Source organism: Thermobia domestica, chromosome 14, assembly GCF_964235325.1.
Source record: "Thermobia domestica chromosome 14, izTheDome1.hap1.1, whole genome shotgun sequence".
Classification (NCBI taxonomy): Eukaryota; Metazoa; Arthropoda; class Insecta; order Zygentoma; family Lepismatidae; genus Thermobia; species Thermobia domestica.
In genome coordinates this window covers 14,688,810-14,716,666 of record NC_137467.1, presented here as the reverse complement: position 1 = coordinate 14,716,666, position 27,857 = coordinate 14,688,810, and the positions used below count along the sequence as shown (strand labels likewise).

At 35.8% G+C, this 27,857-nt stretch overlaps 1 protein-coding gene across 1 annotated transcript in view; it reads right to left on the bottom strand.

Moving 5' to 3' along the window:
• Positions 1 to 1,446: 1,446 nt before the first annotated feature.
• The window catches only part of LOC145669539 (N-acetylglucosamine-6-phosphate deacetylase), a 63,240-nt gene continuing 36,829 nt past the window's right edge, over positions 1,447 to 27,857 (bottom strand). Inside the window, exons 4-8 of the mRNA XM_081737725.1 lie at positions 27,257 to 27,386; positions 18,938 to 19,026; positions 15,527 to 15,671; positions 12,839 to 13,015; positions 1,447 to 10,401 (exon numbers count right to left, since the gene is read on the bottom strand). Coding sequence (XP_081593851.1) covers positions 10,190 to 10,401; positions 12,839 to 13,015; positions 15,527 to 15,671; positions 18,938 to 19,026; positions 27,257 to 27,386 — 753 coding nt within the window. The 3' untranslated portion in view covers positions 1,447 to 10,189. The remainder of the gene's footprint in view (positions 10,402 to 12,838; positions 13,016 to 15,526; positions 15,672 to 18,937; positions 19,027 to 27,256; positions 27,387 to 27,857) is intronic.

The window sequence follows — 27,857 nt, the reverse complement described above, 5'->3', positions numbered from 1 at the left end:
GGGGCGGGGACGGACAATTTTATTATAGGTGAATTTCTTCCAAAATATTAATTTTATTTCGAACATTTTTTTTTCGTCTGATGCTTTTTTTATTTATTTTTTTTAAGATATTTTGCAATCTCGTTATAAAAAACACTATTTCTGTTCCGATATAATTCAATCTATATCTTTGATACGACTGATTGTACGAAAAACAGTAAGAATTTTTGCATGCGTGTGAATTTTGTAAACTACAATTTTCCTCACAACTATTTTGGAGATAGTTGAAAAAAAAACTAGAACATGCTATTAAAAACAAACAAACAAAACTTGCGGTTCAAATCAAAGATACTTTTCAGGATGTGGTGAGGATATCAAAATAAAGATCACAAAAATCCAGCTTGGAATGTTTTCGAATTTTGGCATTTTTTTTCTGGCCTATTATTCTATTGAAATGCAGTAACAAATATAATTGTGATTAAGTTTTTAAGACTCTTGATATGTAAAGTTTACGATTCAAATAATTATCGGATTAGTTCCTTAGATCTTATTTTTTTAACGTGTTTGTAGCCACAAGGTCATTTCACTCGCTCTCCGATTGGTCGATTATAAATATTAGATTATTAGTCATGATGTAATGAAATTTATTACGAACATTTACGAGAAGCGTGACGAGACACGAAATAGTTACCATTAGCATCACTGCATAGCCGCACATGTATTTCCATGTTTCCGGAGGCGGACCAAGGCAAAATTTACCCGGACAAAGTGACTTTTTGGCGCCGCCTTTGTCCTAGCCTATATTTTACATTTTATTACAGTAATTTTAATATTTTAAACCCTTTATTTAAAAAGAAAAATTAATGCTCAAATACATGATCTACTGTCGGTATATTTACCATAGTACTTAAGAATATGCCAACTACATTGTTTCTTATTATTAATATTTATATACCGATAGGGAGAGGAAGGGAATGGCGATCAACCTCTTGCGTGACCCGAAGAGAAGTCAAACTACTGTTGCCATCTGCCTCTTGTAGCAAGGTTTCTTGTGTATTACCGAGGAAGTTGTCAGAGGAGACTGAAGTAATTACTTTAGAAGTCTCTCACTGTTCTGTGCTCATAAAAACATTACAATAGACTACTAATGTATCTTCTATATTTTGGCCGTATGTGATTTAGTAGATTCTTATATCTTATTTTTCTTCTTTTATTGTTTATTGCTAGATATAGTATTAATTTTTGTAAGCCTGTTATAACTCAAATAAACTCCTATAATAGGCAGTAATAATAAATATTACAAAACGAACCTTGAGAACGATTCCCAATACCTGAAATTTTCAGTTATTGACACACCAGGCTTTCTTGTTCTCAGCACAATTTTACCCGGAATAAGAAAGTAATACTGGAAAAGAATTCTAGAAATAACTTAATTTCTATACTGTCGATCGTCACTTAAGAACCACATTCATAATATTCTGCAATTGGAAGCTTTATTTTATTTCTTACAACAAAATACAATTTGTATGGTACATTGCAATTAAGACAATAATGAGCTGTAGGCCTATATCAAACAAATGGCACTTACATTTTAAAGCTATCACACTGGTAAATTTTTCAACATTCTTTATTTTTATGGAACATATTCTTCGCAAACTTTAAATGCACAAACATTGGTATTGGTAATTATCACTCAAATAAAGCATTGTACAGTCTTGTTAAGAAAAAGTTAAAAACCTGGCCATCTGCCTCTTTCAAAACCTCTGTACTCCAACCCAAATTTGGATTTTTTTTTTTTTTTTTTTTTTTTTTTTTAAGGCCAAATGAGATTTCTGTTTGAAGACAAACTATTTACATTTTCTACGTCCGGTTCCAAAATACAGCCTTTTACAAAGAGGTGGTTAAGATTTTTTTAAACAAGACTGTACGAATAATAGTTGATTCATTTGTAGTACTAGAAACAGCGTTCAAAATTATCTAGAGGTACGAGTACGCTCAAAGTAGATAGATAAAAAAAATGTTTACCCCCTTTTTGTACACTTTTGGATTAATCAAGTTTATAGAACCTGAATATGTTATTAGAACAATTAAACCAATATGGCTATATTATTAAAATATATAAACATACATTCAGAGGCGGCTTTAGGATTTTAATTTTGGGTAGGCATGCTCCCTCTCTTATGGATACATACACACATTTGATTGATTAATGCCAGTAGGAAATTACTTTTACCGTAGACTTTGGTGCTATTTGTTAAATGATTATCTACCATTAATATAAATTGTGGAAAATATATTCACTCTTTATTGTATCTTTTAGTATTTATATATCTTTCAAAATTTTTCGCTAAAGCCGCCACTGCGTACATTAATGAGCTATTTTATGTTATTTCATATCGCTCTTTTTTCTTTCTTTGATACTTCCTTAACGATTTACCTAAATTAGACTTACTCAGAACAGAGAAAAAAAAAATTATGGGAAAGAATTTCCTGACTTTTCCCGGTTTTCCAGGATTTTTTTTTTTTGAAATTTTCTCTGATATGTAATTAGCCACATACACTTTTCCATATTCATGGAAAAGCCAGCAACAATGATACATACAAAATATATTTTTTCCCCTCATCAATTCACAATGAATTGCATAGAAACAAATATAACATATTTTATTATGAAATTACAGAAAACGTTACCTAATAAAAATTTCTTTACAAAGCAAGAAATTAAAAATCTTTCCTGAAACTTTTAATCTGTAATGTTAGTCATATGATGAAAATTTCAAGACATATGTAAAGAAAGAAAAAAGTCCGAACAAGCATAGATGTATGTAAATAAAACTGGCTGTTCTATATTAACGACATATCTTTCTTAAAAAAATAAATAATAATAATAATAATAATAATAATAATAATAATAATAATAATAATAATCAATAGTATTATGTATTTCATTTCACCTTTTTAAACGCTATATTTCCTCATCAATATTAGACATATCTTTCACTATTTTAGTCTTCTTAGCTTCAAACTCATTCAGAATAATCTTTATCTTCCTGTATTTAGCTTATTTTTACCATGCTCTTGTGTTGTTGTTTCTACAAAACGAATACGAACATTTCGTGCATAATGAATCATGGATTTCCTTACGGATAGCTTCTCAAAGTCATCAGAAGCTACTATATCATACACAAGTCTGGGTGCCACTAAACTACGTTCATTTAAATAATTTGCTACACATTCTGCATTGATTGAAAACTCTCTAGATTTGAATTTTCATTAGAGAAATCAAGATAATTTTAACATCTCTTAAATAATTGCAATCTGAAATATTTAAATTACAGAAGTATTTAACCGAAAGTCATCCAAATGCTGACAAGTTTCTAGAATACTGACTCACTACAATTTGAATTCGAATAAAACTCACTGAACTGTCTCAAAACTCTTTCTGCCCTATTGCCATCTAACCAATTATTTTCAACTATTTCAACTAAAAGAGACTTCATGTGATTCATTCCAACATCAGATCTTGCAGAAACATTAAGATCGCAACAAGAAGGAGCTCTAGTCAATTTATAATTTAATGAAAAGTTGAAGAACAAATTTCTATAGATCTTTTCTGCAATTTCGGCAAAAATCCAAAATGTCCAAATCTGTTATTGATTAACATTTCTTAAAGGCACTAATTTTAGCAAAAAACAATGTTAACGTTTTTTCACACAAAGATGATATTCTTAATTTTCCACATTAATTCGTATACAGAAACTCGAAGAACTAAAAACGGGGTGCGGTGGCTCGGTGGTAGAGCGCTCTCCTCCGGTGCTTGGGGTCCCTGGTTCGATCCCAGCTCGCACTGTTGCTACTTTGTGGTGGACAAACACCGTTCTAGTGGCTTTTCTTGGAGTTCTCCAGTTTCCTCCCACTTTCTTCATTTCACTTATTTCTCACCATCACGTCTCCTTTAGCCTAACCGGCATAATCGTGGAACGTAAAACAAAAACTTCATTTCATTTTTCTCTAAGAACTAAAAGCTTCTGATTTAACTAACTTTTGGATCATATTGTTTACCACATCTGATAAAGTATTGTAAAGAAATGGAAAGCGTCAGTCTGAAATTCAGTAAGAGAAAATTATCTTTCTGAACCAAGTGCTTTAAAAATGTACGTTTAGGAATAAGCATTGTATATTCTTCCTACATACCTGACAAACTGACAACCTACCTACTGTCAAAAAGGTGGAAACTTTCCTATTCTTCCAAACGCCTTGAATATACAACAGAAGATAGGAACACATGTCAATGAATCGCTGAGTAACCATACTATTTTCAAGCCATCACAGAACAGAACTTCACTGGATTTTTTTTTTTTATTATTATTTTTATTTTTATTTTTTTTTAAAGCTTTTATAGATGTACTCAGCACGACGTGCTGGAACAAACCTTTAAATAAGTTATGCAGATGTTTTCGAAATTCAACCATTCTCCAGTTCGTTTCCTTAATTCCAACCTTAAGTGCTCCATACAAAGTACCGGTAAATAACTCACAGCTTCCTATACCAAGTATTACAGGAACATTTGGTGACGTCTTGATATCTGATTTGAAGGTATGCAGACATACAGTTTACATTGCGGCCACCCATTGAAATTTGAATGATCGTTTTTATGTTCAACGGTGAATGTATCTCTTTGAAAACGATTAAAAGATAAGAAGTTGTAGAATATTATATATACTAAGAATCCATGTAAACTACTTTGTTTCATCCCCGAATTCGTACCTACTTGTATCGTAGGAATTTACATTTGAGCATGTAACATCACAAGAGACCCTTAAATTCTGTACAGATGGGGAACAAATAGGATGACACATCAAGAAAGAAGGTACTGGTTTGTTTTCTTGATTCTAAAAAGCACTAACTGTTCCTAGTATTGAGATGAACGCGATCATCTGCATATGCTTTTAACCTTTCATGTGACTTGTTACCCTTTGTCGCCCAATATGTTACTCAACGAAAAGACGCTCGGGGGGGGGGGGGGGAGTTGCACCAAGTAGAAAATTTGTTACCTAGTACTTCCCGAATCCATGAAAAAATATCTAACAACCAGGAAGAATTGGACGAAGATTTGGAATATGTGGAAACTGATGCTTGTTACCTGCACACGAACATTGAATATAATTCATTGAAAATCACATACCACCACCACTTCATTTTCGATCCTGCCTCTCCAACCTGAACCACGCTAAATCAGCAGAAGTCGCTTACTATGTCCCCCCCCCCCACTTCTGCTTCTTGATCCCTTTTCTATATACTACACTAGACACAGCCAGTTTGTGTTCTACCTACGAATTTAAGCACTGTTAAGATTTTAAGATAAAAAGTGAAAATGAACTAACACACACAAACAATGAAACATGATCGCGCTCTTAATACATTGATAATACACTTATTCTCAAGTTGCTATTTATTCATTTGGAATTTCTTGTAACAATTTCTTTATAATTTTGTATTAACACGCACATTTGGATATTTACAAAATTCTATTTTCCAACAACGAACACTTACAGCGAAAGGAAACTAAATTCCAATTACGGTGCTAATATTGTGCGATATAGTTACCGTGTGCTCTGGTTGTATGAAATAATTCGTTCTCAATTGACTGAGTCACATAGAACACTAAAATTCCGATCATGGAGAAAAAAAAAAAAAACCTTCAAGAAGCTAATTAACAAAGGTAGAACTGCGAAAGAATACAGAAATAGAATAGTGATAACAGAAAGAATACAGAATAGTGACACTACCGCTTACAAACAAATAAAAGTTTTCATTTGCCAGTTTTATTACAAATATGGCCTTACATAATAAAATTTATATTACCATGCTAAAGAAAGGTGAGTCAGTATCACATCATACAATATTCATAAACGATTATGTGCAACGTACATATTGCATTACGTATATATGTAGTATCGCAGTAAAAGAAGTAGGACACAACATTCCTCCCCCGCCTTACGTAAACAGTTATTTTCAACATTAAATCATTCATTCTTCACTACGTCGCAGATTTTTGTTCTTATTTTTCTTTCTTTCTTATTCCGCAGCTGCATATATGGCACTTCGTTAAGTTACAGTAATTACTTTAGAGGAAGTATTAATAATACATTCAAAAGCAAAATATATAAATGGCACAAAATGTAAATTAAAGCATATAATTATTGAAGCATGCGAAGTAACCTTTACTATTCGAAAAATAGGACGAAAATGTATTTTCCTGTTTTTGCTCCACATTTAATATTTTTTCCCCCATATTTCAGACTTCTGATTTCTATATTTTCTTCTTCAAACTTTGCCACTCTTTTTAGTGATAACAAAGCGATTTCTATCGATAAAACCTGACAAACATGAAACGCATTTTATCGTGTACTACTTAACTAAGAATTGAAGCGAACGAAGTGAAATTCAATTATTCGTGATGTAGGACGGAAATACATGTGGTCATAGTCTGATGTGTCTTCTTTATAGCTTAAGAACCCTTCTTATTAAGATTAACAACCATCAATCTTTTTTTTTATGATCCCTGGAAATTCTTATTGGATAGTTTCTGGAATAATTTCGGAAAACAATCAATGTTACCATCGACTTCAAGACACTAACTGAAGAATCTAATTTTCACAAAAATTACAAGACACTAACTGAGGAATCTAATTTTCACAAAAATTATTATATATTCTTTAACTTAGTTCTTTTCCAAGAAATGCTAATATCAATAATCCGAACATAATTATGCATAAAGAAAACGATAGTAGGCAACCATTTACAAACAATTTCAAATTCAAAAAAACTAACTCTATGGCCTATGGAAAAGGGGAGACTCAATGCCATGTTCACAAAAGCTCTCCATTGACTTCTATCCTTAGCCAACTGGATCTAGTTTCCTTTGTATTTTAATTTCTGCAACATCCATCTTAATATTGTCCTCCCATCTGCGCCTAGGTCTTTCTAATGGTCGTTTTACGATTTAATTTCCAGTTAAAACTTTGGAAGCGTTCCTACTTTCTTCCTTTCTGGCTAAATGGCTTGCCCACATGAGTCTCCTAGATTTGATGACCCCTAACAATGTTTGGTAAACGGTATAAATTACGTAGTTTCTCGTTATGAAGTTCCGTCATTCCCCATTCCCGTTCCTCTTGGGTCCGAATATTCGTCTCAGGATTTTGTTCATAAATACTTTCGGTCTACGTTCTTCCCTCAGAGTAAGTGACCATGTTTCGCAAGCATACAGTACAACAGGTATAATTACCATTTTGTACATTTTAAGCTTCAAATTCCTCGATAGAATTCGCGACTACAAAATATTTTAAACTAAATAATAATACGAATTTCCTGCTTTTAGTCGTCATTTAATTTCTTCTTGAATATGGTTTTACTCTGTTAATATTTATCTAGACATTTGAAAGTATCCACTTTGTCGAATTTGAAATTTTAACGCATATTAAATTTGCAATATTACGATCCCGACGAACTTCCATGTATTTAGTTTTCTCTGCATTTATTTCTAAACCCATGTTCCTGCAGACATTTAAGGCTTTCAAATTGATCAGGTGTTCTAAAAATGGCTCCCATTGACTTCAGGGCACCATTTTACAAGTCAAAGTAAAAACATATATAATTGTACACTTTTTGAGTCTTCATCTGGAGACGCGCATTGAACTATGTGGCAACGTCACAAAGAACCATAGAGTATATCTACCAATCCATCAATCAGTTACATTAATTCTTTCCAGATAGCAGTTAAAATCGATGATATTGACACTAGCACCATCTTTTGTCGTAATAATCGATATAACTGTTTGATGGATTCGTAGAGCGATGCTAATGTTTACAAGTTTCTACGATGTTCTCACATAATGAATTTTTGACGAATTCCCATAGCGCTGAAGAAGGCCTCGAAGGGTATATTACTATACATCATTTTTGCTTTATTTAGAACTGTAAAACAACGCTCTGTTGTCTGTGGGTGCCATTCTTTAGAACATCCAATATATATATATATATATATATATATATATATATATATATATATATTATTTTTGTGAAGCTTACGTTTTTCAATTAATATCTGGCAATCGATGACAACAGGCTCGCTATCGAATTCATTCCAGTAAAGTAACATCCAATAAAAAAATCCCAGAGTATGTATTAAAAAAAAATGTTAGTTTTAGCAAAATTAAGCCACACTTTATCTGTTTTACAGCATTATCCCTATTGTTACCGAAATCTGTCAAGGGAATAAATTAAACGGCGTGACAAACATCTTGGCATTTGAAGGCGGCGCTCCAAGTTCCCTTTAAATGCTGCTAGCAAATGAAAGGTCAGCGGTATTGCCATGTTTATTTTGTACACATCCAAGTCTATCCTTTGCCACCTGATCGCGCTGTAGTTCGTCTGCTTAGCCATAACCACACCCCTTAGCATTCGGCAACATCGCGTCAGAGCTTGGGTTTTATTCGTTTAGCTGAAATGCCAAGATGTTTGTCACAGGCTTTAGTTTAAAATTTGACATCGCTTGTTACTATTATATGGTACAAATAGTTGTTTTTAAAATGATTTTGTATATCTTATGAGGTTCTGGAAATCTTGGAAAGTAATAAATTATTACAACACAAAAAACTTAAACATGTGGCGAGAAAGTAAGATACAAAAGACAATTAGCCCTAAAACAACTTCCATGCAAAATCTTGCACAAATAAAATAGCTAAATACACTCAACACTAGTAAGATTACAATATGGTAACGATCAATACCTTGTAAATTCACATATAGTGCAAAAGAAAAAAAAATCCTTCTTTTGTTCCAGGACTTTAAAAATCTATGTATGTACCATTCTATTTTACATAATAGTACTAATAGTAAAATAAATAACAGAACAGTTTCAAAACAATATTGAAAATGAAGCGGATTTTTAAGTTTTACAGTGTCGCTTTCTGAATTTTATTATTGTTTTAAAAAGGAAAAATACTAAATCCTTAATCAATTTCCTTCCAATCCAAACAACAAGTTTTCCCGGTCGCCAGATGGCCATTGGCGACTAGAAATTTAGAGCTGGTGACCAGTATTCAGTAGGAATGGTTTCTGCGTAAGCGCATAGGGCTGCGCAGTTTCTGTTTCGCACGAAAATAATTGTGACTGAATGAGAAAATAATTGTCCAATTCAAAATTGATTATCCTAAATTTAATGATCTGGTTTTGAAATTTTATGCCATGATGTAATCTCTTACTTTATCAAACCAAAGGCCGGAGGGGGGGGGTCTCATAATTTGTACGTGAGAGATACTGGCGACCATCTTTTTTGGATTGGTGAGTGCGTCTGACTTTGAAATTTTGCGCCCTGTATATATATACAGGGTGTTTCAAAAAAAAGCACCGACAACGTTTGGGAGATGACTTGACACCAAGATAAGACAAAAAGTATAGACCAACCTGGCTGCAGAAATCCATCAATTCGAAATTATAGCCTGTCGAGAACATGAAAAAATGAACTTTAAAGGCTCATAGATCCAATATTACGCGACCTACCGCAGTCGGGTCAAGACTTCACTTAGGAACTAATATGTGCCCTATCCAAATATCCATGTTTCAGAATCCTGTGATACTTCGGCAATAATTTTTATAAAGGGAGTTGGTGAGTATTTCAAACCATATGCCCGTAGGAAAACTCCTTTTATAAAAATTGTTGCGTGAGTATCGCAGGATTCTGAAATATGTATTTTTGGATACCGCACATATTAGTTCCTAAGTGAAATCTTGACCCGACTACGGTAGGTTCCATAGTATTGGAGCTATGGACCTTTAAATTTAATTGTTTTATGCTTTCGGCAGCCTATTACTCCGAAATGACAGATTTCTGCACTCAGATTTGTCTATACTTTTTGTCTTATCTTGGTGTCAGGAATCACTTCCCAAACGTTGCCGGTGTTGTTTCGAAACACCCTGTATATTATGGTTCTATTATTAAAAGAATAAACCTTTCACTATAGTATAGTGTAAAAGTCGAAATAAATTATAATTTTTACCACTTTTTGTTCATAACTTTTAAGAAACCTGTTCAACTATAAATTAAAATAAAAATAATAACTGAAACTAAACAACAAACAGATTATATAAGACTATAACAGCAACAAGAAAATTACATATGATTATAATAAATGGAATTACAGAATAATTATTTTAGGACATGAATCCGATGCTTTGGCTTCAAAGAATTTTGATACACACACTCGCCAGCAATCCACGTCGAAATCACTTCTAAATTGTCATCCAAAAACACAAAATCAGCGTCTGCGCCAAAACAAAGAGAGCCTTTTGTCTTCTCAATTCCCAAGGCTTTGGCAGGATGAAGAGTCGCAGCTTCCAACGCAGTAACAACAGAGCAACCTACAATACAAAAATGATTAAGTACTGTCCGTACTTTTGACGGGAAAGTGCAAAGAAAAGCCTTTACATTTACCAACATTTAGTTTCAATAATCAAGCTCAGAAGGATCTCCTCTGGCTACGCCAATATTGCACGTGTTTACACTAGAAGTACTCATTAATTTACTAAGCCATCGTATTACTTTGGGCATGCAACAATCCTGTAGTAGTATATTTTAAAGTCACCACCCACCTTGCAGACTATTACGCAGGGGCGGATCCAAGACCGACTTCTAGGGAAGGACGGTGGGTTGTCATACTGCAGGGCTCCAAAGTATGGAATGGGTTTTATTTATATATATAAGATAAGAAAATTTTCCTCTTCTGGGGAGGAGGGGGGGGGGCGATCGCCCGCCTCTGCTATTACGTACTGTTAAAGATATGCAATACGCATAGCGCATAGTGCGCAAAAAGCATCTTTCATCTGTGGAATATACGGACATCCCTTACTCAAAGCACACTTCCTTGGTGGTCTACCTTTCTTCACATAATTTTCGAGAATCCTTATACGATATATACACGAGGGTTGGGGAGTAAGTCATGGTAACCCTGCAATATTTCGACAATGGAAGGCTGAATTAATCATGTTCTGTTGTAATGAACTTATTTGTGCATTATTTTTGGTGTTCCCGGCTCAGACAATCTAATCCCTTTTTATTTTGAAAGACTGCTACTTTTAAACAAATACTGTAAATAATCGTTGTACGTTCTCGCAACGGAATAGCAGCAACGAGCAGACGAAGCAGCCAGTGGCCTTTGCAATCAACTGCAGCCAATCACAGTTCTACTTGTGCTTACGTCACTGGTAGGTGGGACTAACGTGAACAACAGGAACAAGGAGAAAACTGCGTGACATAACCATCTTTTGGCGCCAACTCACTCAACTGGAAGGAGGACTACGCACTCACTGCGGCGATTAATTAATATAAAATGTAGAATTGCGAATATCCACTTATATTTTCGTGAATAGTAAACATCCACATTATTTATAGTCAAAATATTATCCATTCCTTGTGAAGCAATGTGAGTATAGTACTAATATCAAATATAAGCTTTACTCATGGGTATCATTGACGTTACTCTGACCCAGATATTCTCGCCTGATGATACGAAATACGTGTTAATGTTAGCAATTGTTGTGATCAGTTGTTTTTCGGTTAAACGATGCTGAAATTTTGTCCTATACGTAAGTTTAAGGTTGTTATTTGAATTTTCGCCTATGCGTAGTTAGCGGTGTGAGAAGCTATTAATTTGTGGTGACTTGTTTCATCGTTAACGCTCGGGTGAAAAATTCGATTAATGACTCTCTAATGCAATGTTTGCTCTACTTGGCTTACTATCCTATGGAGTAAACATCACACTGTACAGCCGAAAGAACATTCATAATGAATATTTTGTTGGTAGGAATCATGAAAGAAAACCCAAGCAGCCCTGTGATATGTATTATTGCACATATCACAAAAACTTTTCTCATTAAGATAAACAATCAAAATAGGTCATAGCAACACAGTAATATGCAAATATGGAAGGAAAATGCAGACTATGGAAGGAAGCCTGACACCAGTACTTTACCCTCTGGCCAATAGATGGCTCTGTGAGCAAAGGCTGCTGGGAAAACAGCTGTGAGTCAGCCGTGGTGTAAAATTCAAATGACCAGAGTGAAACAGCAATTCTAAATAAAAATGGCCATTCTCCGGAGGAAGAAATGCGAGTTAGTGTCAACAAGACTTTGTATAAACGTTAGGGAATAATGCTCTGCCACATCGAACTGACGCAAGATGGGTAGAAGCTTTTTACCTAGAACGCCAAGCAACCAGTGACACGGAGTGAGTGTGCGAACCGATTTGTCACGTGCGATATGAATGAAAGCTAACTTAAGATCATATACGATTACCAGTGACTTAATGTCAGGAATAATGGCATTTTGTCTGTAGGAGAACTTCGACTCGTCAGTACTTAGCTTAAATCTATAAAAGTGTATTTGAGAATTTATTACTTCAAACAAAATTATAAAATAAACTAAGTCTTGAGAAATTTCGAAAGAAACAAACCTCCAAACCACAGAGAGAAAAAAAGGAAATGTTAATGAAATCATAATATGCAACTATTTAGATTGAAATTACACACAGAGTTAACATCAATTCAATTATGCAAAATCCGTGAGACACTTCTTGCTGTTGGTGTGAGAGAGAGACAGATAATATGGATCATCTACTTTTTTATTTTTTAATTTATTTCTTCGTGTATTAGGCCTCTCCAGAATTCTTACTTGTCAACCTAACTCATTCTCCCAATTCAGCCTCTGAGAAACATGCGATCCAATCAGCGGCGTACGATTTCTTATTAAAATTAATTCCAAACTTTATACTCCCTCCTTCCTCACAAATACTTTCACATACCTGTAGCTTCTTTAAAGAACCGCACACAACTATCCATCGTAGCAATACTGCCACAAAGCGTATTTGTCCCAGAAATCATTGCTACGTTTTCCTTAATATCCACCATCATCTGCCCTATATGATGTGTTCCTTCTTGTAGACCCATCGGTGATATAGCATCTGTCACCAAAACAAGACCTGAAAAATCAAGTTACATTCTTAAGGGCCATCCCTGAGCTCTCTCTCTATTATATATATATATATATATATATATATATATATATATATATATATATATATATATTAGTGGTGGGCACAAAAACCGGTTTTTCGGTTTTCTTCAAAACCGGTTTCGGTTTTCTTCAAAACCGGTTCGGTTTTTACCTGGTCCGGTTTCGGTTTTCTTCAAAACGATTCCGGTTTTGTTCCAAAATTTGTTATTTCTGACCAGAATGGTGTTTCGTTGTTCTCCGGAAACCGAATCCATTTCCACAGAAATAGTTTTATGTGTTTTCGAAAAGTTTTCTCCGAAAACAGTTTCGGTGAAAACCGAACCGGTTTTGGAGAAAACCGAAACCGGTTTCGGTGAAAAACCGAACCGGTTTTTGGAGAAAATCGAAATGTTGGTTTTTCGGGTTTCGGTTTTTATAGAAACCGGTTTTCGGTTTTTATAAAAACCGGTTTTGCCCATCACTAATATATATATATATATATATATGAATATGGTGAATATTTTTGGCAACAAAGAATATTTTTAAAAAATAGAACAATTAGTTAAGTAGTATCTACAAATAATAACTGCTTACAGGTCCTTCTACTTGCAGATTTCTGTCATTCCAGAATATTAGCTGTACTGAGCTTTCGACTCTCCCGTTGAGTCTTGGTTACGGAGGATAAGAATAGAAAGAAAAAAAAAAAATAAAACCACCAGGGAATAAAATGGAACGGACTTACCAAAGAAGATCGATGCTGGACCACACTTTGCCAAGTTCAATGATCACATGTCAAATGGTGATGATGCAAGTTGCAATATGGCGGAGTCGATTTATCTGCTCGTTTGTTATTTAGTGAAACGTTGCCAGCTCATGGTGGCCTTTTTGTTGCTATGTCATTGCTGTGCGAAATTTCTAATTATTGCTTCCCATTCATTACTTAACCATCCCTTGTCTAAATTTAATTTTTATTTTCTTAAATGAATAAATAAATTTTTAAATACGCCTCTCAAAAAAAAAAAAAAAAAAAAAAGACTGGCCCAAAAGTAGGTATACAGTCCTCTATATTTTATATATGTAGGTCTGTATACCTACTTTTAGGCCACTCTGTATGTAGACTCATGAGAGGGTAATTTCAATTAACAAAAAATTGGTTACTTATCAATATATCCTCCCGTGGGAAAACTAAATATTCTCCAGGCGTATCGAAACAACAAGCTAGTTCCTTCTTCAGCAGTAGCTAACAAGGATAGAAACGAATACGAGGGTCACTACGAAAGTTTTGAGATGTGAAATAACTTACATACTTAAAATCAATTTAACACTTACATTTTCTCAAAGTATTCACCATTACACTGTACACACTTTTTGCATCACACTTTTGGAAGCAGTGTTGCCAGTCTTTTTCTTCAAGTTCATTCTTGTAAGCCACTACAGCTTCTTCAGGGCTGCAAAATCTCTTCCGACGCATGCGATCTTTGATCCTGGGGAACAGAAAAAAAATCACACGGGGCCAGGTCAGGGCTATACGGCGGATGAGTCATAAGTTTGACCTCCGTAGATTCTAAAAACTGAATTGTGATGTTGGTCGTGTGTGCGGACGCGTTGTCATGATTAAGCAGGATCCCACGCAATCCAGTTCTTGGACGCCGTTCCCGAAACTTCTGGAATACTTTTGTTAGGCAAACAGTGGTGTACCACTAAGCAGTAACAGTCCTTTGTTCTTCAAGTGGAACAGTTGCAACATGGCCAGATTTGGAGAAGAAAGTTGCGACCATCTTCTTCTCCACACTTTGCGGTCGCTTCACTTTTGTGGGTGTATTTTCGTCTGGAAAGATCCAAACTGTAGACGGGGGTTTATTTAGGGTCAAATTGATAGATCCAAGTTTCATCACCAGTAACAATGTCAGAGACGCGTCGAGAATTGCCTCCACCAAATCAAGCGAGTTGAAATTTGCTTCGCTTCTTCGCTCTGGATACCACTACCGAATGCAATTGTTAGAATTCAAATACTGTGCCACAACAATGCGTATCTCAAAACTTTCGTAGTGACCCTCGTAAGAGAAATATAAATGAGATGAAAGTAACGTAAAAAATGGGCACTAAAAGGAACGAGCACAGAACAGTGACAGGAAAGAGTTGAGTTTGAATATATGAGTATGAGAGTTGAGTATGGTGTCTATGCTACGTCACTGTTGTCAGAACCAAAAAATATACATCAACGGTAGGTAGCCACATTTTGTCAAGGTTGCCCCAATCTAGATTTAAAGCAGGTTTATATTTATGAATAAAGATTTTTTTTTATTATTTTTTTTTTTTTTCAGACGGAGGAATTTGATACATGGAAGGAAAGCACACAGGTTATGGACTAAAGAAAGCCTGATTCGATTTTCACACTAAAGTTAGCGTCGGCACAATACCTTCTCATTTACGTAGTGACTTTCATTAAACGAACACGAAAACTGAACATTCAACGAAACGAATTATAAAAACATACCTTCAGGATGAGTTCGGTGTGCTATTCTGAGAGCAGCAGGATGAGTATGGATGCCATCAGCAATGATACCAAAGTATACGGTTTTCCCAGGGGGTATGGCGTCACTACTTAGGAGACCAACTAATCCTGGATCTCGATGGTGAAACTGCAGTTGAAACAAAGAAACGTTATTTTACAAACGAACTTTCTAGCAATACACAAATTTACAATGCTGTAATATATGGTAGAGAAGCAGTACATAGGTTTTCCCTCATCTATTTATTATAAACTAGCTGAAATACCCATTCTTCTCATGCGAGGTGTATTTGGAAATCAACGCCTATGGGAGTATCGCCATTCATCTCAGCGACCGCGAAAACTATGGATTTGACATTAATATCGGTCATATTGGATTATTTTTACATGTCTCGGTAACCCCTCTCCCCGCAGGTGAACTCGGCCCGCATTCAATTGTAGCTGAATTTAAAGTATCACAATTGATCTCAGCGACCGCGAAAACTATGGATTTGACACTAATATCGGTTATTTTGGATCATTCTTACATGTCTCGGTATCCTCCCCCCACTTTGAAAAAAAAAACGCTTCGTCTTGGTCTGGTGCCTGGACCAAGGTATCCGTGACCCAAATTTGGTAACTCTCGGTCCAATCGTCTGGTCACCAGGCCGCGCACACACACAGACGCAAAGACAAACAAACTCTTTATTTTATTTATATTAGATGTTTCTATACAGTTTTTGTACGCTGAGTTACACATAAGTAATGTCTCTAATAATCCTTTAAGTTAGAGTTCTTGCCCAGAGCAGCGCGGATGGTTGTTGATTAGGAATCTCTTGCTTGAAGCAGCACAGAAGTGGGATAGTATCTTCTGCCCAGTGCAGCGCGAAGATTGGTAAGCAACCTCTTGGCCGTAGTAGCGTAAGGTAAGGTTAGGGAGTATATCTCGCCCAGAGCAACTTGGAGAGAAAGGGAGAATGTGATCAGCTGGAGACTGATGACTTCTGCTTCTAGACGTCCAGTTTTGGAGGGGTTGTAGGGGTTCTCTTTGTGACTTTTCGTGTTCTTCTCGGATTTCTTCGTGTCCTCCCAGTATTTCTTCGGATATGACATTCATCGGCTGCGTACTGGTCATTTTGCTGAAGCATGTGGTGTTGTTTGTAACTATGAAGGGATATTGCAATATAAAATGTAGTACGCCTGCGTTTTTCTTTGTGCTTAAGTATAATTTTTAACTAACTAACTAACTAACTAACTAACTCTATGGCCTATGGAACCCGGAGGTTCAGTGCCGCGTTCACAAAAGCTCTCCACTGACTTCTATCCTTAGCTAATTGCATCCAGTATAATTTTTAACTACATTCTATAATTTGTAACGGTTTCGAATATCTAACATATCCTTCTTCAGACACTATCGACAATAAATGAAAATATAGACATATGTTATTGTTATGTTGTTATGTAACGGATAGTCTTACACTTCAAAAATCTGACAACTCTCTATATTCTCTTTCCAACTCAATTACAGGGAACTTACACACTGACTTCAACATAAAAGAATGTGACTGATATTAAAACTTCGATTATTAGAATAAATCAATCACACAGTGGACACTACAATCACTATTCGCGCACTCAAATTATTCCAATTAACATAAATGTCACCACAGAATATACTTAGGTATACTATCTCCATATGGCAAAGCATGTACCTGCTCCATACTATATTTTACTCCAGCAACTAACTACTATATCCAACAGTCTTTTTTCTTTGCGAGTAGTTTCTTCTCATCTAATATGATTCGATCGTCTTCATCCATGTGACATTCGGTGACAAGCAAATGTTATTAAGTTCGGCATTGTATAATTTTTTTCTGTTCACTAGTTTGTTCTATTTTTAAACCAAATACTATCCACACCGAGAGCAGTGTTTCTTTCATCTTATTATCCGTATGATGTTCGGTGTCAATCTTTTCTCCATTCATTTGTTTGAACGTCTACTTTTAAATCAAATATTTTCTTTACTGTGTGTTAGCGACTAACTTCTATATCTGTACAACGCAACGGATTGAATTATGCTTTTTATAGATTTTTACTTTTAATTCAACATTACACTGAAACCTTTCTAATATGGACAGATTTTATTGCTCCGACAAAAATATATGTATTATCTAGATATCACAAAATAAAACCATCCCTTTTACAGACACGCTCAGCCCTCTCCCCCGTTATTTTAATAACATCCTCATAACCGGCAGGAATCATTCTTGCTTCATACGTCTTTTAGCAGAGAAAATACTGCCTAAAACTGGCGCAAAAAACTTTAGGAGCCGGGACCAGGGCCTACTAACCACCATCTGACATTCATGCCATCGTAGTAACGAGAGTGCACAACACATCAACTCCCCTCGGCCGTCGATGCTGGCTTTCTAGACCGGAGTTCACTAATCTTTCAAGTAACTCCCCACTCGTTCTCACGACACTGGGTGGATGGACACATGGACAAACAGGGTAAATACATAAATGAGTTTGGACAGATAGGGTAAATATTAACGGACCTTCGACGTAACACATGGACAGACAGAGTAAATATATAAAGGAGTTTGGACGGACACACGGACACAGGGTAAATATATAAAGAAGAATGGACGGACACATGGACAGACAAAGTAATTATATAAAAGAGTTTGGATGAACACATTGACAGACAGGGTAATTATATAAAGGAGTTTGAACGGACATATGGACAGATAGGGTAAATATATAAAGGAGTTTGGACAGATACATGGACAGTCAGGGTAAATATATAAAGGAGTTTGGACGGACACATGAACAGACAGGGTAAATATATAAAGGAGTTTGGACGGACACACGGACACAGGGTAAATATATAAAGAAGAATGGACGGACACATGGACAGACAAGGTAATTATATAAAAGAGTTTGGATGAACACATTGACAGACAGGGTAATTATATAAAGGAGTTTGAACGGACATATGGACAGATAGGGTAAATATATAAATGAGTTTGGATGGACACATGCAAAGACAGGGTAAAGAATTTGAATGGACACCTGGATAAACAGGGTAAAATATAAAAAGGGATTTTGGTAAACCAAACTTCTTAAAAAAATAAAGTAATAACGTAATGATAAGATCAAGGAAGTCAGGTACAGTTTTTCCATAGATTTAAATATTTTTTAACTACAGCAATACAAGCAAGCAAAGTTTCAGTTTCTGGTTGTAAAACCAAATAATACCAACAAAATGTCGCTATTTTCACGACAAGTGCATTCTGATTTTAACACATGGATCTTAAATAGTTTCTAGGCAGCTTTCTACACTTTCTAGTATGTCGAATTTCACAAGAAATCACCTTAACAATCAATCTGAAAGTAAAGAAACTTTGAACTTACTGGTAACATCGCATTAAATAGATGAGTAATGAATGAAGCTCCATTTTGCACTGCTAACTCCCCTTCACGAAGGTCAGCCATTGAATGCCCTAGAACAAAAAAGCATAATCATTTATGGCAATAAATTTTTCAAAAATCAAAACCACATATTTGTCGTGAGTGCGCTCTAAGAGCATTACGAAAACAATAAAAGGTGAGGAATAATAACATAAACACCGAAATGCATGCTTAACAATTTTACACATCTGAACGAACAAGCTAAATTAAGTTTAGATACGAACACAATTTCATTGTTTTAACATTGTTGACACCCTCACCGCCGTCTCGGAGCAAAAAAGAATGTCGCATCCACATTCATGCTCCGAGCAGGCAAGGAGATATGTGGAGACAAATATGCAAGAACACATCTCAGTGCTTTTTTCATTCTTTCCTTACTACTACGTTTTTTTATAGTCACCTTTCTATTGTTTTGACAATGCTCTCACAAATAAGATCGAATTCAATCCAATCATATTCTTCTACAATAAAAGCCATATCAAGTTTTTTTAAGGTTTACGATGATGTAATGATTTGATTAATTTCTAAACAACACAGTGAATATGTACAAACAATACAATCTCAATAAAGCTTTAATTCTTTGAGGAACAAAGAGAGAAATCTTGCAAAATACACTGCAAAAACTGCTATTCTTACTCAGTGAAGCTTTTGAAGTATACCACACTTGCTGCAGTTGTCAATAACTTACACTGGTATACGGATCGCAAAAGTCCCGGTTTAGCCGGGACAGCCCCGGATTTACACATCTATCCTTTTGTACTGTATACCCGTGTCCCGGTGCGCCCTCCGAAATATCACAGTATAAATAATGGTACAAGTTTTTAGCAATAAATTCTTACAGTTTTATTGGTAAAGAACCCGTGAAAGGTGCAGTACGCCCTTTACATTAGGCGCCTTTCCGAGACCACATCAAAGATGAACGATTTTATTTACTCTTCTGTATAGCACAGTTCTGTACAATAAATACACACAGTACTGTTGGCGAAGAACCCATGAAAGGTACAGTGCGCCCTTTACATAAGGCGCCCTATGAAACATCACATTTTAGGTAAGTGGTTTTGGTTATCCTGTATACCAGCTTTGTTTAATAAATTCAAATACTGACTGGTAGTACAGAACCTGTGAAGAATACAAGGCGCCCTTTACATAGGATGCCCTGCGAAATATCACCTTTTTTTTTTTTTTAAATTTTATTCTCTGTATTTCAGTTTTGTATTATAAATTCATACAGTTGCTATTGGCAAGAACAGGTAAAGAGTATAATCACTTACAAAACTATTATAAAGTTATATAGCTATAAAACGAAACAATGTGATATATCAAGAATAGTTCGGATAGTCAAACGTATGATGCATTTATGTAATACTATACTGACACTAGTCTCTAATTTACGATTTTTACGGCATCGAAGCTTTTACAGTCTTAATATGCATCCATATATGCGAGCATATTGATTGTTCCTGTGAGTTTTAAAGCAGTGTTCGGATAATCAGTACCTGTTGTATTTCTGAAATATAGCTGTATTAATTTCAGTAAAATGTTGTCTTCCTGTCACCACGGCACGACGCGTCCTCAGGTTGTGGATCAAGGAGAAGGCCTCCGGGATATAAAGGTTAGCTGCGAATATACTGAGTAAGCAGTCGCGGACAGACAAGGGGCGATAATCCAGCTTGAGAATTTGGTGTGAGGTTAACAACCTCATCCTGTAAAAAAGGGATTGTTCAGATAAGTTCGCAGAGTCCTTGGATCAGAACTGATAACTTGGCACGAATTCCGCAAAGTAAAATCGACATGAGATTTGGAACATAAAATGTAAGAAGTCTCTATAGGACAGGCGCGTTAAAATTTGTAAAAAATGAGTTTAGAAATAGAGGTTGGACCTAGTGGGATATCAGGACGTTAGATGAGAAGGAAATGGAGGAGTCAAGTCGGGAAATTTACGTTCTTTTACGGGGAACAAATTAAAAATTACAAACTAGAAACAGGGCTTTCCGTTCACAAACGAATACGTAATATCAGCAATTACATAGGTTGAATTTGTTAATTATATATTTTCTTTTACTTCTCATAAGGGTCGTGGTGTAATATTATTTTAAATGCACATGCCCCAACAGAAAATAAGGATGGCGTTTAATAAAATACAGTTTTTACGAAAGAATAGAACGGGAATTTGATTATCTCCTGCAATACTATATGAAAATTCTGTTAGGCGGTTTCAATGCGAAGGTAGGACCAGAGGGTATTTTCAAACCGATTATAGGGAATAAATGTTTGCATAAGGAAGGTTGTGGCAATGGCGTTAGACTCGTGAACTGTGCAATATCCAGAAACCTTATCGTGAAGATTACAAAATTCCAACATCGTGACATTCAGAAATATATTTGGACTTCATCAGATGGAAAAAACACTTATTCAAACTGATCATGTTTTAGTAGACAGAAAAGAACAGTCTAGCACAACTGATGTTCGGTCGTTCAGAGGAGTTGATTGTGATAGTAAGAGAGAGACTATCGTTGAATAAAGGAAATATTCAATATCTGAAAACGAAGCGGTTTATTTTTTTTTTAAATAGAGGAGAGTCAGGTGAGAGGGGAGCCAGATTGAAGTGTCGAATAGATTCTCGGTTTTAGAAGGTTCGGAGTGCACTAGTGTTCACGATACTTGGTTGAAATTAGAGATAACATTAAAATTTCAGCAAAAGAAATATTGGAGCACGCAGAAATACGTAGCACGCATTCATGGTTCAGGAATGTACTAAAGTAACAGAGAAGAGAAAACAGAAGAAACTGCGTTGGCTACAAAATCCGAACGAAATAACTACATAAAATTTCATTGTCATCTGGCAGTGACTTCTAAACCTTCTAAAACTTCTAGAACAAAGAAACGCAACTTTTGAAAGTTAAAATTAATCAACTTGAAGATAATAGTGAAAACAAAAACATTCTGGACATGTATAAATGCATCAACAATGGCATCAACAATGTTAAGAAAGGCTATCAACTTCGTGCTTATATATTAAAGAAACCTAAAGGAACAGTTCTCACAGATACAGATAGCATCTTAAATAGATGGAAAGATTTCTTTGACGATTTGCTTAACACATAGCCAAAAACTAATGCGCGTGGAGAAAGTGAAATGCATGCAGCAAACCTAACCAGACAGAAATAGAAATCGCTGTTTTAAAACATAATAAATACACATCTCCGGGTGTAGACGAAATTCTGGTTGACTTAATTTTAGCTGGAGGAGAAAAATTGTATAGCAAGATACACAAACTCATTATCTGGAACAAGGAGGAATTACCACAAGATTGAAGAGAATCAATCATTGTTCCAGTTCAGAAGAAAAGCAACAAAACAGATTTAATACTTATCGAGACATTTCTCTTCTGTCAACATCCAATAAATCCTCTTAAACATTGTATTAGTAAAATTGACTCCATACGCAGATGAAATTATTGGAGATTATCAGAACGGATTTAGGTAAAATCGATCAACTATCGACCAGATATTTACCATTTGACTAATACTTGAAACTAAATGAGAGAATACAACATCCTGTCACATCAATTATTGACTTTAGACTCTAGTAGGAGGAAACATTGTACAACATACTTACAGAATTTGCAATACCGAAAAAGGTAGATTAATAAAGATATGTTTAAATGAATCCCAAAGTAAGGTTCGAGTAGAGAAATTCTTGTTCACGAGCTTTCACGTTGAGAATGACCTGAAACAAGGAGATTCGTTGTCGTCATTATTACTTAACTTTGTTCTGGAGAACACGATAAGGAGAATCAAAGACAGCAATCAGGTCCTAGAGCTGAATTGTATTTACCAGGTTATGGCGTATGCTGATGATGTAAATTTAATAAGTAATGATAGAATAATAGAAAGGAATGCAAAAATCTTAATTAACGCTTGCAGGGATATAGGCTTAAAAGTAAATACAGAGAAAACTGAATAAATGGAAGTTTGTCGGGATCCTAATACTGCATTTTATTGATCCGCTAAAATACCAAATAATATTTTCTTTCGACAAACTGGCTACTTTCAGATATCTAAGATCATTATTAACAGACCAAAACCATAATCACTAAAAAATTTGATGTCAACTGAAAGCAGGGATTTCGAGCTATTATTCAGTTAAAAATCTTTTGTTATCGCTAATTCTGTTGAGGAATTTGTAGCTCAAAGTATAAAACGATAATTATGCCTGTTGTGTTGTATGGTTGCGAAACATGGTAACTGACTGAGGGAAAATTGCAGACTGAAAGTATTTGAAAACAAGATTCTTAAACCAATATTCGAACTCCAAAATGAACAGGAATGAGGAAAGGCGGAAACTTCATAAGGAGGAACTGCATAATTTTATACCGTTTACCAAACATTGTTAGGGCCATCAAGTCTGGAGGCTCAAATGGTCATTTTATATACCCAGAATGGAAGAAATTAGAAACGCTTTCGAAGTTGTAACTGGAAATCCAAATAGGAAAATGACCGTTTGGAAGACCGAGGCGCAGATGGGAGGACACTATTAAAATGGTTCTCGCAGAGATTGAAATATAAAATAGAAACTGGGTTCAGTTTTCTAAGGACAGAAATCAATGGAGAGCTTTTGTAAACGCGGCAATGAGCCTCCTGCGTCCATAGGCGTGCTATATTAAGTTGCTGATACATTTAGCTTCTTTTTATTTGACAGAAATGTTATTACAGGAACTAAAAAGTTTTTCTGTAGTAAAGAGGATTTCTATTTACGTTAATACTAAAACAAATTTGGTGATGATTTTGATATAAAATGACACCCATACTTTCTTTCAAAGTCTCTTTCTCTCTCTCTCTCTCTCTCTCTCTCTCTCTATATATATATATATATATATATATATATATATATATATATATATATATATATATATATATATATATATATATATTCCCTTTGTATAGGCGCCCTTTTAGTAGACTTGTCCACCGCCCTCATTAGTATCCCAGCACGGCCCTGCTTATGTGTGGGACATAGCTGGAAGATTAACACTCCTGATGATAAAGGGTACTCAACAACAGTCCTCGATGAGATCACAGTTTATGTTCAACCGCTAATCACAATAGCAAATAAAGTTTTCTATACCATTACCATTTGCATAGAAATCTGCGTCAAGTTCTCGTAGACACCGTGAAGCAGCGGTTTTGACATAATCGCATGCCAGATAATGGTGGCCAGGCATTTTCTGCTTTAAAACTGAGAAACGGTGAAAGTCACCGGGGTTATGTCAGGGTGGTAGAAGGGGTGCTCTAGTCGTTCCAAGCGTAACGTCAGTGCTTGAAGTACTGGGTCTACCGCTGTGTCCAAGTTTGTCATTAACAATATTGATCCGTCTTTCTTTAAAGACAAGACACCACTTCCCTATATGTTGCTTTGGAATTTAGCTCTCCCTATACACTTCTAAAATCTGTCTATGAATGTCAGCAGGTGGTGTTTTTGGCTCACAGGAACCGCTCCACTGACCTGATTTCTATTCCTGACCAATTTTCCAGAAGAGTCACCATTTTTAATGTCTACTTCTCGGGTATAGATGATCAAACTCCGAAGTCTTCAAATCTGTACCAAGACAGATGTCTATAAATTTTCGTTAAGTTACAGAGGGCGCGGTGACTCAGTGGTAGAGCATTCATCTCCGGTGCTTGGAGTCCCTGGTTCGATCCCAGCTCGCGCTCTGTGGACTTTGTGGTGGACAAACACCGTGCTCGTGGGTTTCCTCGGGGTTCCCTCCTTTTCCTCACACTTTCTTCATTCCACCATTTTATTCATTTCTCATCATTACCGTCTCCTTTAGCCTAACCGGAATTACCGTGGGACGTAAAACTCAAAGATTTCATTTCATTTTCGTTAAGTTACAGTGAATAACATAAAACTTTTTATGTTTTCGATCATCCCTCGTATAATTCGTGTGAGTGAGAGAGAGAGAGAGAGAGAGAGAGAGAGAGAGAGAGAGAGAGAGACAGAGAGAGAGTAAAGGTCATTGATACTCAACTGATAGAAATCATCTACTCAGTTTGTAGCGTTACGGAGCAACACAGTCTTTTTAAGGTACGCGACTAACAGCTGTCGATTACAGTTAATGGTGGGTGAAGCCTTGTTGTGAAATCATACTTAAAACTTGTATGTTGCTGTGGCCTTCACCGTGAAGTAAAGTGTGTACCGTCACACGAAGAGAAAGTGTAAGTTTTCACCCAAAATAAAAGCAGAGTGTCCAAGTATGGAAGTTCGATCGAATTAACTAAAAATGTAGAGTACCATTTGGAGATCAATATTTAGCTTCAATCACGGTGACAAGTCAGATATTGTGGATCACATCAAAAGTACGAAGCACAAACAAGATTTGCTGAATTGGCGAAACGCTCAAATTAGGCGTTTACCCACATTCAGTAAATATAAAGGTATAATTAATGAAGAAAAAGAGCTATGCATATCCTGTATATTTTCAATCCTGTCTCGGTATTTTAGGCTAGAGATACGGGAGCCCTAACTATGACTATACTATGCTATAAACCTTCATGGTGTGTCCTGCTTTTTTAATCTGACAAGTCTGGGAATCCAACACTGGCATGACAAAAACAAACATTACACATCAGAGTTAAGAAACATGATAAAGAGTGCTGAAAATAATAAATTTAAATTTCCAAGCATTCTTAAGAAAGTATCACATATAGGTCCCTCGTGGCTATGTACTTAGCGTGTGCTCTTTCAGCGCGGGAGGCTCTTGTTCGTTTCCCGGCAGGAGCTCATGTAGTTTGGATCCCACGCTATGCCGTAGACGGATCTGGCACTGTCAGACTATCATTTGTTACGGTCTCTGCTGAACTCCCTGAATTGTGTTAAGTTAGTTTCAAAAGAGACCTATGAATAACACGTGTCACCTTCCCCCCCCCCCCAGAAATCTCAGATGTTCATCGAAGAAAATTGTAAAATGAAATGAAATCTTCTAGTTTTACGTCCCACGCTTATGCCGGCTAGGTTAAAGGAGACGGTGATAAGAAATGAACGGAATTGTGGAATGAATAAAGTGGGAAGAAGCGGGAAAACTCCGAGAAACCCTCACTACACACACGATGTTTGTCTACCACTAAGTTCACTTGGCGCGAGCTGCGATCGAACCACGGACCCCATACACCAAAGGTGAACGCTCTACCACTGAGCCACCACGGCCCTTTCGGAGAAAATGGTGCATATGTAGTTTAATAATGAAATTTTCAAATAACATTAAAAGTATTCTTAATTTTCACCTACAAGGCTCAATACTATTTACCTAACCTAATATATAACTCTCCATCTACAACTTTTTAGCTACTGAGCATAGGTGATCACCAATAGTTTAACGATCTCGGTTCGAATTCAAGTGACGACACTCGATCGCAAAGGTGTGACAACTTTTTCAGGCCAGTCATCCTGAGGGAGGTTTTTCCTCATTTACACCAGGCAAATGCCGAGATGGTGCCTGACACACAGGTCCCGGTTGCCAACTGTACGGGTTTTAGCCGAATTGTGCGTGTTTCACAACTCAGATACGGATGTACAGGTTGATATTCAAAACGTACGGGTGAACTAATAATTCTGACACTTGTTTTCTCTTATTGGTTAAAAGCAACAATTCGATCATTTTTGTTATCATTTAGAAAAATAAATAAATAAAATAAAAATTAGTCTTATTTGCCAGCTCTACTGAGATCAGAATCACAAAGTAAGATACGAACAGAGTGGTAACTTTGTCTAACCCCGAAGCCCGATAGTAATTGTCTAGTTCCCATGCAACCAGCAATTTTGTTTTCCGGTGCTGAATTATCTAGCGCCACGGTAGCTATTTCTAGCATAACACTTCCCTGCGTCCGGCCTACTTACTCCTCTGTTATATGGTTAAATATATATATATATATATATATATATATATATATATATATATATATATATATATATATATATATATATATATATATATATATATATATATATAAGACATACATTGATGTGTTCAATTGAAATAAGGTCCTAATTTAATGAAACTGAATTTGGAGGCCTCAAGCTGTGAATGTACGTGTGAACAGGTTTGAAAAGTTGGCAGCCCTGGTCCCAGACCGCTTCCTACCTTCCTTCCATGGATAGTGTGCTCGCCTACAAATTTCATCCCTCATACGTGACAGGTTTAAGTCGTAGTGTACAGAAAAATTAAGAATATATTTGTTAGCTCAGTCCCATATAAACACTTACCTACAGACACGGTGATACCTCTGCTAGTCAGTTCCTTGATAACAGGCAGAGCACCCTTCAGCTCAGGGGCTAAAGTAACGATACATACATTATCTAAACTGCTATATACTTCTTCCAAAGTAGAAAACTCCTGAAATAAAAGAATATGAATACATTTTTTCTTTCTTATTTTTGCCTCCTTTTAATGTATCTTATTAAAAAAAAAGAAAAAGAAAGAAAGAAAACTTCTTCTGAGTAACCAGTTGCAAAGTGTCATTTTATTTACTTATGTTTATGTTGGTAGAAACTGATACAAGGTGTGATCAAAACGTACGGTGAATGTAGTTGAACAGCGCCACCTATCATCGTTTTATCCATTTCAACAAGAAAGCCCGATAGGCTGAATGTTTGGGATAGTCAGTTTCGAGTTTGAATGAATTATGACGTGTCAGTTGGCTTCTAGAGGCAGAACAGTGAGCATGTTAAGAGTGTCTGTCGCGCATCAACATTTAAGTTTTGTTTTAAACTACAAGGAAGTGCCAAAGAAGCTCACAAAATGTCAAAATCAGTGTGAAAACGTGCAAAAGTGGCACAAAAGATGTTCAAACAGGCGAATGACTAC